The 16,299-nt window shown below is 42.2% G+C and overlaps 1 protein-coding gene across 1 annotated transcript in view; it reads right to left on the bottom strand.

Moving 5' to 3' along the window:
- ZYG11B (Protein zyg-11 B) overlaps nt 1-11,618 on the bottom strand; it is a 33,285-nt gene extending 21,667 nt beyond the window's left edge. Inside the window, exons 1-4 of the mRNA XM_012944966.3 lie at nt 11,555-11,618; nt 10,627-11,473; nt 10,471-10,588; nt 4,968-5,108 (exon numbers count right to left, since the gene is read on the bottom strand). Coding sequence (XP_012800420.3) covers nt 4,968-5,108; nt 10,471-10,588; nt 10,627-11,240 — 873 coding nt within the window. The 5' untranslated portion in view covers nt 11,241-11,473; nt 11,555-11,618. The remainder of the gene's footprint in view (nt 1-4,967; nt 5,109-10,470; nt 10,589-10,626; nt 11,474-11,554) is intronic.
- Nucleotides 11,619-16,299: the final 4,681 nt, after the last annotated feature.

Here is a 16,299-nt window from a genome sequence, read left to right as displayed (position 1 = left end):
CTGACTGATACTAGATAATTAGTCAATCCAAAATGCCTACTTCTCCTTTGATATGGGCCAGTTACCATCAACGTAAATCAACAAAGTTGGAGCCCCAATATTTACTTTTTAAGCACGCTACTAATGGATAATCAGCCATCGAAGAGCAACTAGTCTGATAAACGGATATTTCTGCTTGGGGAACTCAAAAAGACCCTGGATTAATGTTGATGGTTTCGTTGATCCAAGAGCATAAACAGAGTCCAATTAATAACTACTTGGTTCTGGTCAAAATGACCTTACAATGAGTGTTTTAATTTCGAGATGTTGACATAGTTGTTTAAGCCCAAGCTAGAAGATCACGGCCTTGAAACACAGAGTAGTGTTAATACATAAAAGTAGTGGACAGATAGCTTAAACCTCCTTCCTCCCATAATTTTGGTTGATTAACAAGACAAGTTTTAATAGAATAATAAGTGAGGGGTCATCTATCTCATGATATAACAGAAGACACCACTACAGTGCCGAATACACTACGATTTCCATTTAACATACTGTACCCGAATGCCCTGGTACGGCCGAGAGTGGGGTGAGTCCGCTCTCCCCCTCGAAATACTCTCACACGGCCGCGCGTATACAGCCTCTGCCAGGGAAGTCCTACTCATTGCCTTCTCGTGGCGGGGGTGTTGTTTACGAAAATGAGAGGACGAAAAGCGAATGTCCGGCGCTTTAACCGGATCACAAACCAATGGTGCGCATGGGCTCCAGTATCCTGCAGGAACAAATGGCGTATGAACCAATTGTTGGTCACCGGCTACCATGGGACTGCATCTCCTTACGATGCTCCACTGCCTTGTGGGTTAGACCTTTAGGTCAAAGGCTCGGGGAGTGGCCCCCTAAGATAACCACCTGCTTCGGTTTGGGCACCCGGGCAGTATCACAGCCCACACACAAACGATGAACTCTATGTCTATGGCAACTACTTTTCTCGCTCCGAAAAACAATCAATCGATTCAAATAATTATCATTACTATTATTGTCATTATTAATACTACTATTATTATTACTATTATTGTCATTATTATTATTATTATTATTATTATTATTATTATTATTACTATCCACATTATTCACCCTCTTTTATACTTATACAGCGGCTCGTCTTTGGTGGAAATTCGACTATATCTAAACGTTCTCGAGTCACTGTCCGGTTGAAAATTGTATGTTACCACCGAATACGAATACTAAAGCAGTTTTTCTGAAACCACGTGCGCCATTCAAACTGGCTGCCTTCAACGTTCGCACACTTATGCAGGTTGGTCAACAGATAGGGCTGGCTATGTCTTTGGAAAGTCTTCATATCGATGTCTGCTGTCTATCCGAGACCCGTATTCAAGACTCTGGTGATGTACTACAAATTCGCTCTACATCTGTCACTTCAAAAAGCTTGTTTTGCGTGCGCTTATCCGGGGACCCTGTGGCATCTTCGTCTGGTCTTGCTGGCGTTGGTGTCGCACTAAGCGCTAGAGCTGAGGCAGCACTAGTCGATTGGATCCCCATTAACAGTCGGTTATGTGCTGTTAGATTAGAAAGTTCCATCAAAGTGAGAAGAAATCGGCGTGAGAAACGATGTCTTTTCGTCATCTCCGCCTATGCCCCGACAGATTGCAGCCCGGATGCAATCAAGGATGAGTTTTACCACCAGTTATCTGTTCTTCTCCAGAAAGTGCGTTCGACAGATATTGTGGTACTAGCCGGAGACTTGAATGCTCAGGTCGGGCGTCTAGGCACAGAAGAGAGTCGTTTAGGTGGCCGATGGGGACTCGTTGGTCGCAGGTCAGATAACGGGGACCGTCTACTGCAACTTTGCACAGACCACAACCTGTTTCTGGCTAGCACTAACTTTCGGCACAGTCATCACCGATGTGCCACCTGGCGTCCTCCCTCTGCATCCCAAGCCTGGACTCAGATTGATCACATCGCAATCAGCTACCGCTGGCGTGGTTGTGTAAAAGACTGCCGCTCCTTTTGGAGTACCTATCTGGACTCTGACCATGCCTTGGTCTGCGCCAATCTTGCCTTACTTTTCAGTGGACAACGAAGTGACCGCCAGCAAAGGATTGATATTAGCAAGCTGGTTGCAACTTCTGTTGCAAATAAGTATCGAACCGAGCTAGCCTCTAGGCTAGCTACCACTCCACCGAAAAGTATAGATGAGCATTGGTTGGAATTTCATGACGCCATGAAAATGGCGGGTACAGTCAGTTGTGGGTTTGCGAAACGTCCCGCTTTTAAGCACTGGGTTTCTGCAGGTTCCTTACAACTCATTGAAGCCCGTCGGTCTACTCCGGGTGACTGTGAGTTTGACCATAAACGAAGGATGTTACGTAAGGAAATTGGGCAAAGCTTGCGCAAGGACCGAGAAGCCTGGTGGTCGATGCGTGCTAATGAGCTGGAAGCAGCAGCTGCATCTGGTAACTACCGGAAGCTCTTCCAGCTCATCCGAGGATGATGGGATGCCAATCACTAACATCCATCGACGTCTTGGACGATGGGCAGAATTTTTCGAAGGGCAGTTCAACTGGCCTGCTGCTCCGGCAACATCGGTCAGACTGTCCTGCCCTCCATGGCCGGTGACGACTGATCCACCAAACGAGGAGGAAGTCCGCAAGGAACTCCAACTCTTGAAGCGTTACAAATCACCTGGCCCAGATGACTTACCTCCGGCTCTTTTTAAAGATGGTGGTGACTTTTTGACTAAGGAATTGACGACGTTGTTTACAAAGGTTTGGGAACTAGAGAGTGTACCAACGTCATGGAATGAGTCGATAGTTGTCCCTATCTTTAAAAAGGGTTCACGTCGTTCCTGTAACAACTATCGGGGGATAAGTCTACCTCCGATTGCGTCCAAGCTATTGGCTTCCGTCATACTTCGTATGTTGTTCAAAACCCGAGAAAGATTGACTCGCGAGGAGCAGGCTGGGTTTCGTTCTGGTCGAGGATGTATTGATCATATCTTCACCCTCCGCCAAATGTTAGAACACCGTCATACTTATCAAAGGCCAATAATCGTAGTGTTTCTTGACATCAGGGCTGCCTTTGATTCGTTGGACAGGACTGTTCTCTGGGATTGTCTATTGAAGAAGGGTGTGCCTGAGAAGTTTATTAACATCCTGAAAGCCCTATATAAAAACACCTCAGGCAGAGTGAGGGCATACAACCACCTCTCTCCATTGTTCCATTCGAGCAGTGGGGTTAGGCAGGGTTGCCCAATCTCACCATTCCTCTTCAACTTTGCCATCGATGACATTCTGGAAACAGCTCTGATGAATGTAAGTAATGGTGGTGTGGATCTGTTGCCTGGAGAAAGACTTCTCGACCTTGAGTATGCGGACGATATTGTCTTACTGTGCGATAATGCCCAAGGCATGCAATCCGCACTTAATCAGTTGACAATCAGTGTCCGTAGGTATGGTATGTGCTTTGCACCTTCGAAGTGCAAAGTACTTCTACAAGACTGGGAGGATTCCAATCCTGTACTCACCCTGGATGGTGAGCAGATAGACGTAGTTGAGAAGTTCGTGTATCTGGGTAGCCGCATAAGTGCTGGTGGTGGCGTGAGTGATGGGATCAATGTACTTATAGTGAAAGCCAGAGAGGCTTATGCCAATCTGGGCCATCTTTGGCGCCTTCGTGATGTTATTCTAGCTGTAAAAGGTCGGGTCTACAACGCGTCGGTGAGAGCAGTTTTGCTCTATGCTTGTGAAACCTGGTCTCTCCGAGTTGAGGACGTTAGACGACTCTCTGTGTGTTCGATCATCACTGTCTCCGAAGGATTGCTGACATTCAGTGGCAACACCATGTCAGTAATGCAGAGGCTCGGCATCGTGTGTTCGGGCACAGAGATGATAATCCAATTGGTGTCACCATCTTGAAACACCGACTTCGGTGGCTTGGACATGTTCTACGAATGTCGTCCCAGAGAATTCCACGTCGTGCATTATTTGCCGACTCTGGGACTGGCTGGAAGAAGCGGAGAGGTGGTCAGTGCATGACATGGTGTCGTGGTATGAAAGAAAGCTGCAAAGGACTGGCTTCTGTTGGTCCTTCACGACTCCCTGGTTGGGGTCTGAGAGATGGTGCTACACAGTGGCTAGAGACGTTATCAGATATGGCTCAGAATAGAAGCCAGTGGCGATCCTGCTGTAACCTTCTTTTACTTTCTTCATAAAAAGTGGTTGTGTCTTCCTTACCTGAAAGATTTCTTCTGATTGTACCTTTGCGTTCCCTGATTACTAGCACATTACCTTACACCAATCTCTTCGTTATTGTTCTCTCTTTTTTTGTTGCGCTCCTTAGCTTTTTTTTCTTTCTTTGTATTCCTCTCGAATTTTCATTGTTTTGTGTGGCGCATATATATTGGCGCTCTCTTGTACCAATATTCATGTGTCCAAATAAATAAATAATAATGTTGAAATAATCAGGACGACCTTGATATTATTATTATTATTTAAACACATAAATATTAGTACAAGGAAGCACCAAATAGATATGTGCCACATAAATCATTCGATTTGTATGACGGCTGGATACTGCCCAGGCGCCCGAACCGAAGCAGGTGGTTTTCTTAGGAGGTCACACCCCGAGCCTTTGACCTAGGGGTCTAACCCACAAGGCAGTGGAACAACGTAAGAAGATGTAGTCCCATGGTAACCGGTGGCCAACGATAGCCTTATACGTCTTCTGTTCTCTCAGGATCATGGAGCCCATATGCATCAGTGGTTTGGAATCAGGGTTTTCCAACTCCCCTAGGTGATGTTCCGTATCCACCATCCCGGTTAAAGCGCCGGTCATTCGCTTTTCGTCCCCTCAATTTCGTAAACAACACCCCTGCTGCGAGATAAAATATTCAATAAACTTCCCACTTAGAAAAAATGAAAAATTTGCCTTTGCAGAAGATAATAAGCACATAAATATCTTATACTTACTTGCAGAAGGTCTGGTTTGACGGATTCACGATTGCTAGTTGCGTCAAAAATACTATGGAGAGCATGTTGAAGATAGAAAGCTCTATCCTTATTACGCGTCAAAGTATTTAACAAAAGTTGGTCCCCTCTATCTCCCAACATCTAGAATTAACCATAATTCCATTCAATGAGTTGCTGAACAGTATGGTTTGGTGAATCAAACAACTTTGTAAAAAGCAACCATGATTTAAAAAGTATTTTACACATTTTAAGCTAGTCAATAAAAAATCGACCCACGTTTCCTGTAAAACGTAAACAGGATGTATCTAAGGCTTTAGGAAAACTCATGATTTCTAGCAGATTTAGCCTAGCACAACTTAGCACTACAGTCTAAGACATTATATGGTTAATATATTTAGGGTACGACTGACAACTGGTGAGACTATATTCTCATATTTTAATAAGTATCTGTATCCAATAACTAAAATCGTATTCGACATCATTCAGTGAATAAAATTCAGTTAGGCTATTTCAGACATTAGCACTTTCCACTCTAAACTTCCTCTTTCGGCTTCCTCCTCAAGTGTCACCATAGTCAACGATTCTAGTGCGCAAAACCCTGTCCCAGGTCTACTGAAACCTCGCTCTAAACTACACATTGGAGCCTTCAACGTACGCACATTATGTCAAATCGGTCAACAGGCTTCCTTGACTAAAACCCTAGAGTCTCTTTCCATTGATGTATGCTGTGTCTCCGAAACACGCATACAGGATTCCAGTGTGGTCATTCACTTTACCTCACCTTGGCAAAACGGAGAGCCAACGAGATACACCCCCCGTGTATCTGGTGACCTGATAACCAGTTCTCGTGGACTGGGAGGTGTAGGCATAGCACTAAGCATGAGGGCGGAACAAGCACTGCTAGAGTGGATCCCCGTCAACAGTCGTCTATGTGCTGTTCGGTTAAACGGCTCTGTAAGAACTCGGAAGGATAGGGATACACGTCGTTGCCTTTTCGTCGTTTCTGCCTACGCTCCCACTGACTGCAGCTCAGATGATGTGAAAGATGAATTTTACAGAAAGCTTTCTGAACTTCTTCAGTAAGCTAAACGCTCAGACATAGTACTCATAGGGGTGACTTTAATGCTCAGATAGGTAGCTTAAACCAAACAGAAAGGCATTTAGGTGGATATTTTAGCATTCCGGCACAGTGAACAGATAATGGTGACCGTCTGCTGCAACTGTGCTCAGACAATCGCTTATTTTTAGCAAGCACAAATTTTAAGCATAAGGAGAGATATCGTCTAACATGGAGACCCCCTACACCAAACCAACGATGGACTCAAATAGACCATATTGCCATCAGTCATCGTTGGAGAGTCGGTAGAAGATCGTCGCTGATTCTAAAGTACCTGCTTGGACTCCGACCATGCCCTAATGCGGGCACGCATCTGCTTGCGCCTCACTGGACGCAAAAAGCCACAGTAAAAAGACCCATTAGAACTGAACTGAGTAGCGAGGAAACCAAAAACAGGTCCCAGGAACAACTGAGGTCACGATTAGGTAGTTCTGAAGACGAGGTTGACCCAGTTGTTGCTTGGAAAGCCATACAAACAGCTGTGGAAACAGCAGTGATATCTATCAGTGATTTAAACCACAGGGTTACAAAGAACCAGTGGATTTCTTCAAAGTCTATCACACTGATGGATTCTCGCAAACTCGTCCCATCAGGTTCCGAACATGATGAAGAGCGACAACAAATCAGATCTAGGTTAAGAAAAAGTCTAAGGAACGACCGTGAGCAGTGGTGGGCAATGAAAGCAAAAGAGATGGAAAAGGCGGCGACTATAGGGAACACAAGACAGCTTTACAGACTAATAAAAGAAACTAGAATTAATAAGTCAAGTGTAAGTGAGATTATATCAGAAAAAGACGATACACTCATCTGCTCCCAGTCCAGACGTTTAGAACGATGGGCGGAACATTTCAGAGAACAGTTCAGCTGGCCTTCAGCTACTCTACAACTACCCTCCATTCCCAGACAGCGTGAATGGAACATTGAATTAGGTCCCCCAACTCTAGCACAAGTTCAAAAGGCTATAGTTAATCTGAAGCGAGGAAGGGCAGCTGGTCCAGATGGACTGGCTCCAGAGGTCTTTAAGGATGGTGGTCCAATTTTAGCGATTAGGTTGACTAATATTTTAGCTAGGATCTGGGAGTTAGACGTTATCCCATCTAACTGGTCACAATCACTTATCGTCCCAATATATAAGAAAGGGTCAAAATCATCCTGTGACAACCACAGAGGGATTAGTTTAACTAATATAATATCTAAAATACTAGCTTCGATAATCATCAGACGCCTAACTAAGACTCGTGAACTGCAAACACGAGAGAACCAAGCTGGCTTCAGACCTGGCCGTGGCTGCATCGACCACATATTCACCATTCGTCAGATTCTAGAGCACAGGCATACTTATCGGCGTCCGACAATGGTGGTCTTTCTCGACTTAAAAGCAGCATTTGACTCGGTAGACCGCGAGATTCTGTGGCAGTGTCTGTCATTGGAAGGCGTACCACAGAAGTACATAAACCTTGTGAAGGCTCTTTACTCGAACACTACTAGTCGAGTCAGAGCTTATGGCGAACTGTCATCTACTTTTGCAACCTCAAGTGGTGTCCGTCAAGGCTGTCCACTTTCCCCATTTTTGTTTAACTTCATCATAGATCTTCTGATGGAAATAACGCTCTCGTCGACTGAATTCTCGGGTATTGATCTCCATCCAGGAGGTCCACTTATCGACTTAGAATACGCAGATGACATAGTCCTGTTTGGTGAAGACGCTGACAAAATGCAGAGTCTTTTGGTAGCACTAAGCAACAATGCCAGAATGTTTGGAATGCGCTTCTCTCCCTCTAAATGCAAGTTGTTGCTTCAGGACTGGTCTGCGTCAACACCTGAACTAAGGATAGGGAGTGAAGTAGTCGAACGCGTTGGCAACTTCACTTATCTTGGAAGTCTGATCAGCCCTAATGGGTTGGTGTCTGACGAAATCTCAGCACGGATTCGAAAAGCTCGTTTGGCTTTTGCCAACTTACGTCACCTGTGGCGAAGGCGAGATATCCGTCTATCAATAAAAGGACGGGTATACTGCGCGGCAGTTCGTTCTGTTTTACTTTACCGCAGCGAAACATGGCCATTAAGGGTAGAAGACACTCGTAAGCTACTAGTATTTGACCACAGATGCCTTAGAAATATTGCTGGCGTCTGCTGGGATCACCGGGTAAGTAACAGTGAGGTTAGACGCAGGGTATTAGGAAATGATGGTAAATCAGTTGATGAGGTTATGAATCTTCATCGATTGAGATGGTTGGGCCACGTGTTACGTATGCCTGAACACCGACTACCACGACGTGCAATGCTATCCGGTATTGGAGATGGTTGGGAGAAAGTTATGGGCGACCAAACCAAAACGTGGCATCAGTGCTTGAAGACACTAACTTTTAGTCTGATCCATGTTGGTAGATGCAGACTACTTGGTTGGGGTCCGCGTGACTTTCGTAACCAATGGTTGGAGACTCTTGGTGACATGGCTCAGAATCGATCACAATGGCGTAGGTGTATACACTCTCTGTCTTCCCTTAAACTAAGAGATTAAAATCACTTCATATCTTTCTTTCTACGAACCAATTCTTTCTTCCTGTACTATATCTCTATATGCAATCTTTCTCTTATATATTACCACCTTTGACCTAACCACTGCTGTGAATCCGGTGTTCATCTTGCTGTGCTGATGCGGTATGGCAACCTGGACCGATGCACATATGTGCCTGGTTCTACGTTGTAGCTGACTGACTGACTGACTTAGGTTGCTGAGGGTGACCAGAAATAGTGAAGAACTGATTACTCTTTGTAGTCTCATAAAATAAACGATAACGTCGTATCCTTGCACCATGGCTCACTAAGCAGTCTTTCTGCACTGAAAGTAACAGCTTGAGATATATCAAAACGTGGATCGAAGTGCACGACAGTTGAGATGGTATTTCGGTCCTTTTGTTTTATCCACGAATGGCAAAATAGGTCAGTAAGTCCTTTAAATTTGTCTTTGCGGTTAATTTACTTTTTCTAATAGATATCTCATTTTCCCTGTCTTTCTGTTGATACATTTTTTGATTTTAACATAAGTTAACCTTAAACGAAATACAGGACGCTTCGAGCTTATCTCAACAGCTTGGTTAACCGGCTTAAGACATGATTAATACTTACCAATGTAATTGTCTCCACATATATGAGACAATTACTACACAACTATAAAACATATTTTGCCAAACCTCATATAAAATTATTTACGGTTCATAATAAGCTAGCTATAAAATAAATCACAACCTACGTCAAGATGACTAGTTATTCACATTTTATTGTTTTATCAAATATTTATAAACTATTACATGGTACTTAGTTGGTTGGATTTTGAACAACTGTAGTTCGTCAACAGGATTTCTGATCCGTAATAAAAAAGTATTTGTTTATTTAAACACATAAACATTGGTACAAGGAGGCACCAAATAGATATGCGCCACACAAATCATTCGATTTGTGTGAAGGCTGGGATACTGGCCGGGTGCACAAACCGGAGCAGGCAGTCTTATTAAGGGATCACACCCGGAGCCTTTGACCTAAAGGTCTAATCCACAAGGCAGTGGAGCAACGTCAGCAAATGCAGTCCGTAGTAGCCGGTGACCAGTGATTGGTTTTCATGCCATTTGTTATCTTAGGATCCTGGAGCCCATGTGCGCCAGTGGTTTGAGATCAGGATTTTCCAACTCCCCTAGATACTCTCCGTGTTCACCAATCTGGCTAAAGCACCGGATATTCGCTTTTCGTCCTCTCAATTTCATAAACAACACACCCGTCGCGAGAAGGCAGTGAGTAGGACTTCCGTAGAAGTGGTTGTACGCACGTGGTCATGTGGGAGCATTTAGAGAGGGAGAGCTAACTCCCCACTCTCGGCCGTACCAGGGCATTCAGGGGCTTATAGTCAATTTTTCGTTTATAGTCACGGAGTACACCTACCTACTAGTTCTGTCTAGATAAGAACTGGTTTGTCAGGTAGCAGGGCGTGTATCTCCATTTTTCGAATCAACATAAACATCAGAACGTAAAACTAAAATAAGAAAAGATGGATGGTGGCTAAAATTGTAATACAGGACGCGCGTTCCGCCCTGTTTGGAACTCGTCAGCTGGATATACCTGCATCTCAGAGTTGCTGTTCACTCAAATAAGGCGAAACGCGCGTCCTGGATTCCACTGCTAGCCATCATTCATTTCTGCTTATAATACTTGTGATTTAAGGTAATATCGAGGGAATCCGCACAAGAAGCCCACATGCCAATAAGAGACTGATAAATTGTAGCCATAAACATAATTGGGAAGATTCAAACAACCTATACGAAAATGAATTAACCCAATAGTTATGATGTAAAGATGGATAGAAAATGTTAAAAGTAGACATACTCAACTTACCGTTATGTGGGGATACTGTTGAGAAAGTCTGTATATTCCTTCCAACTCATCTTCATGACTTGAAAGCCAGGATGCAAACCCAGCGTACGTAAGTCTAGGATGGCTCTCAAGAAAGGCTCTAAAAAACAATAGTAACTAAGTCACAAATTGATGTACCTTGCATCACTAAGTTTCAGCCCAAATTGGTTTCCTGACAAATCAATATGCTCTAAGAATGGCAAGGCCTCTGGCGAGCAAAATTTATCGACAGCATCGTATCTGCCAACAGCATTTCGCGGTTTGTCAGATATATCAAGTATGCGCAGTTGGTTGAGTTCCACTACAGTGTACAGCAACTTTGCCATATCTTCCGTCGTTTCCAATTGCAAGCGATGCATGATCAAACCATTAAGACGATCGCGTATATTTAGTAGGGGAGTAATATCTGTTACTCGTGTTCGGGAAATGTTTAGATAACGAAGATTTAAAAGGTCATCAACAATAATTTGTAAAGACTGGGTATTTAGTTCAGTCCTACTTGCATTAAGAACGCTAAGATTCTTGAACCTTCCGAGCGCAACTAGTATAGGTAAATGAGTTTCACATAGAATAGAAGTCCCGGATATATTGAGGCACATTAGGTTCTGAACAGTCCACTCGCCAAGACAACTTATGATGGTATTTAGATTCACTTTGGTTAGATTCATGGCAGAAAGGCTATACAGACGAAATTCCTTGAGTACTTTTAAGGATGATGGGCTGACATTAGCTTCCTTTATAACTGGAGACATGAGGTCGACACTGTCAGCATTAAAAAGACTCATCCGGTCGTCATCTAGGGCGTTTCGTTTGCAAAGTTGTAGCAAGATCTTTTGCGAAGGACGGGCAACCAGACGAAAACCTGGATAAGGGAATCTCCATTTTCGTTTAACTTCACAGTTTTCACTACTTAAATACGTTAAAACATTTAAATTCTTGCACACGCATCTGACACACAAGTCTTCAAGAGATGACAAGGCATCCTCTGAAAGAAATGACTAGGGATTAGAGAATAATTCTGTGTGTTTACAAATAAAAAGGAAAAATCAAGAAAAACAAAGCTTACTTTTGATGTAACTGTCAGAAGACAACGCCATCCAATCAGTGACGTATATACACAGAATACCCTCACATATGACGTTCAGTCCTCAATGTTAAATACGTAGAATTGTAAAAAAATCGCCCTTATAAATACCGATATAAACTGACGAAAATCCATGCTATTTATCAGCTTTTTGTATTATAATTGGAATTTCAAGTGGTTTGCGATAATCCTCATGATTTAATGTACTGACAATCCGAATAACAGAAGGAAATGACGCTACGTACTCTGGAATACGATTCCCCTAATTTATAACTAGGTGAAGGATCGGGGACCATGAGATCAACATATTTGTGCATGGTTTTTGAAATGTCTGGAAATATTACCTAAAATGTTCAGTTTTAGGTGTAAGAAATAGGTACGAAATGTAATCACCCCATATTTCAAGCGTTGCTTCACGTAAGTGGGCCGCAGCTTTCCAAAAACATATCTATTCATTCTTCAGCTTGCCAACGAGATGCGGGAGCTTTAATCAAGAGCTGTCTCACAGTTACCCGTTGTGATGACGTCACTGCTTACTATGGCTCCTAAATCTTTATGACCAATAAATTTAGATAAAGAGACCCCATTAGTTGTGCAGCCATGTGAGTCATAATAATAATTGAATAACGATACTACATTGTTCTTAGAATTCACTTTTAACGAGCACCCGTTGTCCACTTAGTCAGAGCACCGGCTAACTGGTTGATGTCTTTCTCGTCAAAGATTCATACCCGTTTTACTAACCGGACCAACGGTTGCATACCTAAGATCCCTTTGACTTATTGCCCAGTGGAATAACATGTTTGACAACGACTGATTAACATATTAATGGACAGCTGGTTTGTCTGGTTTGAGACATGGTGTTCTCACCATACTTTCTCACGGCCATCATAACCCTATCACCAAATGTACTGTGTGATCCAGTCGATAGAGAACCGTGCTATTTTTACGAACTATGATTCCTTCGGACTTTATTGCCCTGTGGTTACGACTTCGAAGTATAATATGTTCATTTTTGTTCATCTAGTTCTGTTTGCTGTAAATTGTACTATTTCGGAAATTCCTAGTTAGTACATTAATTTGAATACTTCTAATCATTATAATGGCGTCGCGATGGAGCTTGTGACTGAACACTTAGCTATACATTCGGAAGGCCTGAAATGTTTTCAATGGATTTATTACGAATCTGTACAACCATATATAATATGTCAACAGTAAACTACACAGTGATCACGACTGTCTTTAATTACAAAGACCACTGTGTTTTTTTAAAAGTGGGGATAATACCATCAAGATATACTGTTGATAAGAGGACGGATGTAACGCGATTATTTATGTCGAGTGATTAAAAATACACAAAGACATTCGACAACAGCACAACTGGATGCATATGAGAAGAAAAGATTTCCTTTTACAAGATCTTAGTAAAACGGATTTTACCAAACATAATGATTTTCAAAAGGTTTGCGTTACATTAATTAAACGTTCCCCGTATGAACTGCCTAAACATTATAATTCACTTATCTCGCATAAACAACATCAAAGAGCACTAACAGACGGTGTCACTCCATCTGGTTAGCTACAAGGAGATCGATCCTCAACATTTATGTGGTGTTTGTATGAAATATTGATTCCTTTGTACTTGTTGAATGTTTGATTTCGAATTCCGAATACATTACATTCGTTCGTGCTTATCTAGTACTTCTTGATCCAACTGCGTTATTTCTGAGATTCCTAGTTTGTACTATAATTCAAATACTCCTAATTATCATAATTTCACAGATGGCTACCTATTTTTACAGTTAATAATGATTTTTCCATACGTTGAGTATGAACGATCCCTCAATGACAATCACCTTACATCAGTTATCACTAACTATCTAAATGCACTGATATTCAAACCCAACTGATTGATCGCCTCGGCCACAACTCCAAGCTAACCTAAACGGTACTGCAATCGAATATCAAAGAACAATTTAACTGAAGTACGGAAATATTCTGGTTCAATATGTGGTTAAAGTAGTTTGAAGGTTCATGGAATTTACTCTAAAGCTATTACCAAATTACCTTTTGAGAAAGAATGATATTGGGAGTCGAATGTAGGAAATAATTTAGTTGCTAGCGGTACTAATCCTCATTACGAAAAATGCGACTACTTAAACACTCCTTTTTGATCATACAGAAAGTAGTCATACATAAGCGCTTTGCAAGGTGACTCGAGAGTTTAAATATCGTATACTTCGATTGACAGTTTTAAAAGTAATGTAACACAGTTAAGAAATGTTCAAAAAATGAACTGAAAGGCAAGCTCTAAGCTGGGATTAACTGACCGACTGATCCAAAACGAGTCTCAGAATTTCGCATCGAGTGTTCAGTTGCTGAGTATTTAACGATAGGAGTAGTATTAACAGTGATTATGAAGGCTTATAATGCAGGTTCTTGCTTCAGGACTGGTCTGCGTCAACACCTGAACTAAGGGTAGGGAGTGAAGTAGTCGAACACACCGAGAACTTCACTTATCTTGGAAGTGTGATCAGTCCTAATGGGTTGGTGTCTGATGAAATCTCTGTACGGATTCGAAAAGCTCGTTTGGTCTTTGCCAACTTACGTGACCTATAGCAAAGGCGAGATATCCGTTTATCAATTAAGGGACGAGTATACTATCCGGCAGTTCGTTCTGTTCTAATTGACGGCTGCGAAACGTGACCATTAAGAGTAGAAGATACTCGTAAGTTGCTAGTATTTGATCATAGATGTCTTAGAAATACTGCTCACACCTGTTGGGATCATCGGGTAAGTAATAATGAGGTTAGACGCAGGGTAATAGGGAATGACGGTAAATCAGTTGATGCGGTTGCGAATCTTCATCGACTGAGGTGGTCGGGTCACGTGTTACGTATGCCTGAACACCGACTACCACGACACACAATGGTGACTAGGGTTGGGGATGGTTGGGAGAAAGGTAGGGGCGGCTTGGAATCGATCACAATAACGCAGGTGTATACACTCTCTGTCTTCCCTTAAACTAAGAGATTAAAATCACTTCATATCTTTCTATCTACGAACTAATTCCTTCTTCCTGTACTATGTCCTTATATGCAATCTTTCTTTTATGTATTACCACCACTGAATTAACTACTTCTATGAATTCGCTGTTCATCTTCCTGTGCTAATGAGGTATGGCAACTTGGACCGATGCAGATATGTGCCTGGTCCTACGTTTCAGCTGATTGACTGACTATCAGTAAAAGCATTACATACCATAGCATTTTCGAAGAAGGACTGGATCTAGTCCACTTACTGAACTAAAAGCACAAAAGCGAGTTGGAGCTGACCATTCCACTTGTGGACTGTCTCGATGATAAGAAAAACGTGTAAAGGACAGGGCCTACCAACTCGGCAAACATTATATAGGTAGGCTACCTGTCCATTCACATAAGGCTCATACAGACAAACAGGAAGAAGCTCACACGTTTCAAATTGAAAGCATAAACTGCTTATACATGAACGCCGCGAGTCTACCGAATAAAATGGATGAGCTACATGAACTTAGCAATACTAATAAGGCTCATCTGATAGAAATAACTGAAACTTGGACATCTCAGTTCTCGGACCAAGAGTTAGCAGTACCTGGGATGTCTTTGTTTCGCAACGACAGAAAATCGGGAATTGGGGGTGGAGTAGCCATGTACATACGATCTTGCTTGGAGGTACACCAAGCTCAGAATCTCGAGTTTAACAATCTTGAGGAATCCATATAGTGCTCTGTAAGATTGTCTGCTACTTCGAGGTGTCTAGTCGGAGTCATATATAGAAAGCCTATCGCCGACATCGAGTACGACAGTCGTATGGCAACTTGGTCCGATGCATATATGTCCCTGATCCTACATTGTGTCTGACTGACATAATGAAAGACTGACTTTATTGCATGTTTCAAAAAGCGTAAGCGATTTAGTACATGTGATTATCTTTGTTTTCGTGTAAGTAGCTATGTCACACACCATATCACGACAGTACAATATTATGCTGGATTAGCTATTGTATTAAGACAATCTATAACATGCTAACTCGGACTTTCACTAGGATTGTGTGGCTGGCATCGGATAAACAAAAAAGGGAAAAAAAATGGACAACAAAAGATATAGTCATTAGTATACTTAACTCTTCACCCTTTACATACACACCCTTCTAATAAACCGCTTTCCTTGTATCAGCCCTCACTTCCCTTCTTTAATGTGGGTTTACCCAACATGTTAAATGACACAACTCATTGTTCTTTATTACTACATTCTCTAATATGGAGCCTCTGACCTCATTTCACTCCAACAAGAGATAAGATGAATTTATTCTAATTTATTATACCTCTGTCTGTTCTGCTACACAATGTTAAGTAACTTTTGGCGTTCATATTCAAGTGCCTTGCTGCTCTTCTGTTTCTCTTTTTCTTCTTCTTCAGAAATTTGCTCTGAGGGCACAGCTATGAAACCCCTGACGTCTAGTACAAACTTGACGTACGCGTCTCCTCAAGGTCACAGTTTACAGCAAACGCCCTACGAGTATACTTTATAACAACTATAAACTTAATAAATTAGGAAGCATTTTGTGAACCAACAAATGTTGTAATTTATAGATCATGCCTGTAAAAATGGAGTGTACCTGCACATGCAGAAATATATATTATTGTTATTAAGTGTAGACAGCCAAATTCTTTATATCTCGTGGAGAAA

Source organism: Schistosoma haematobium, chromosome ZW (assembly GCF_000699445.3).
Source record: "Schistosoma haematobium chromosome ZW, whole genome shotgun sequence".
In the NCBI taxonomy this organism is placed as follows: domain Eukaryota; kingdom Metazoa; phylum Platyhelminthes; class Trematoda; order Strigeidida; family Schistosomatidae; genus Schistosoma; species Schistosoma haematobium.
This window is presented reverse-complemented; position numbering and strand designations above follow the sequence as displayed.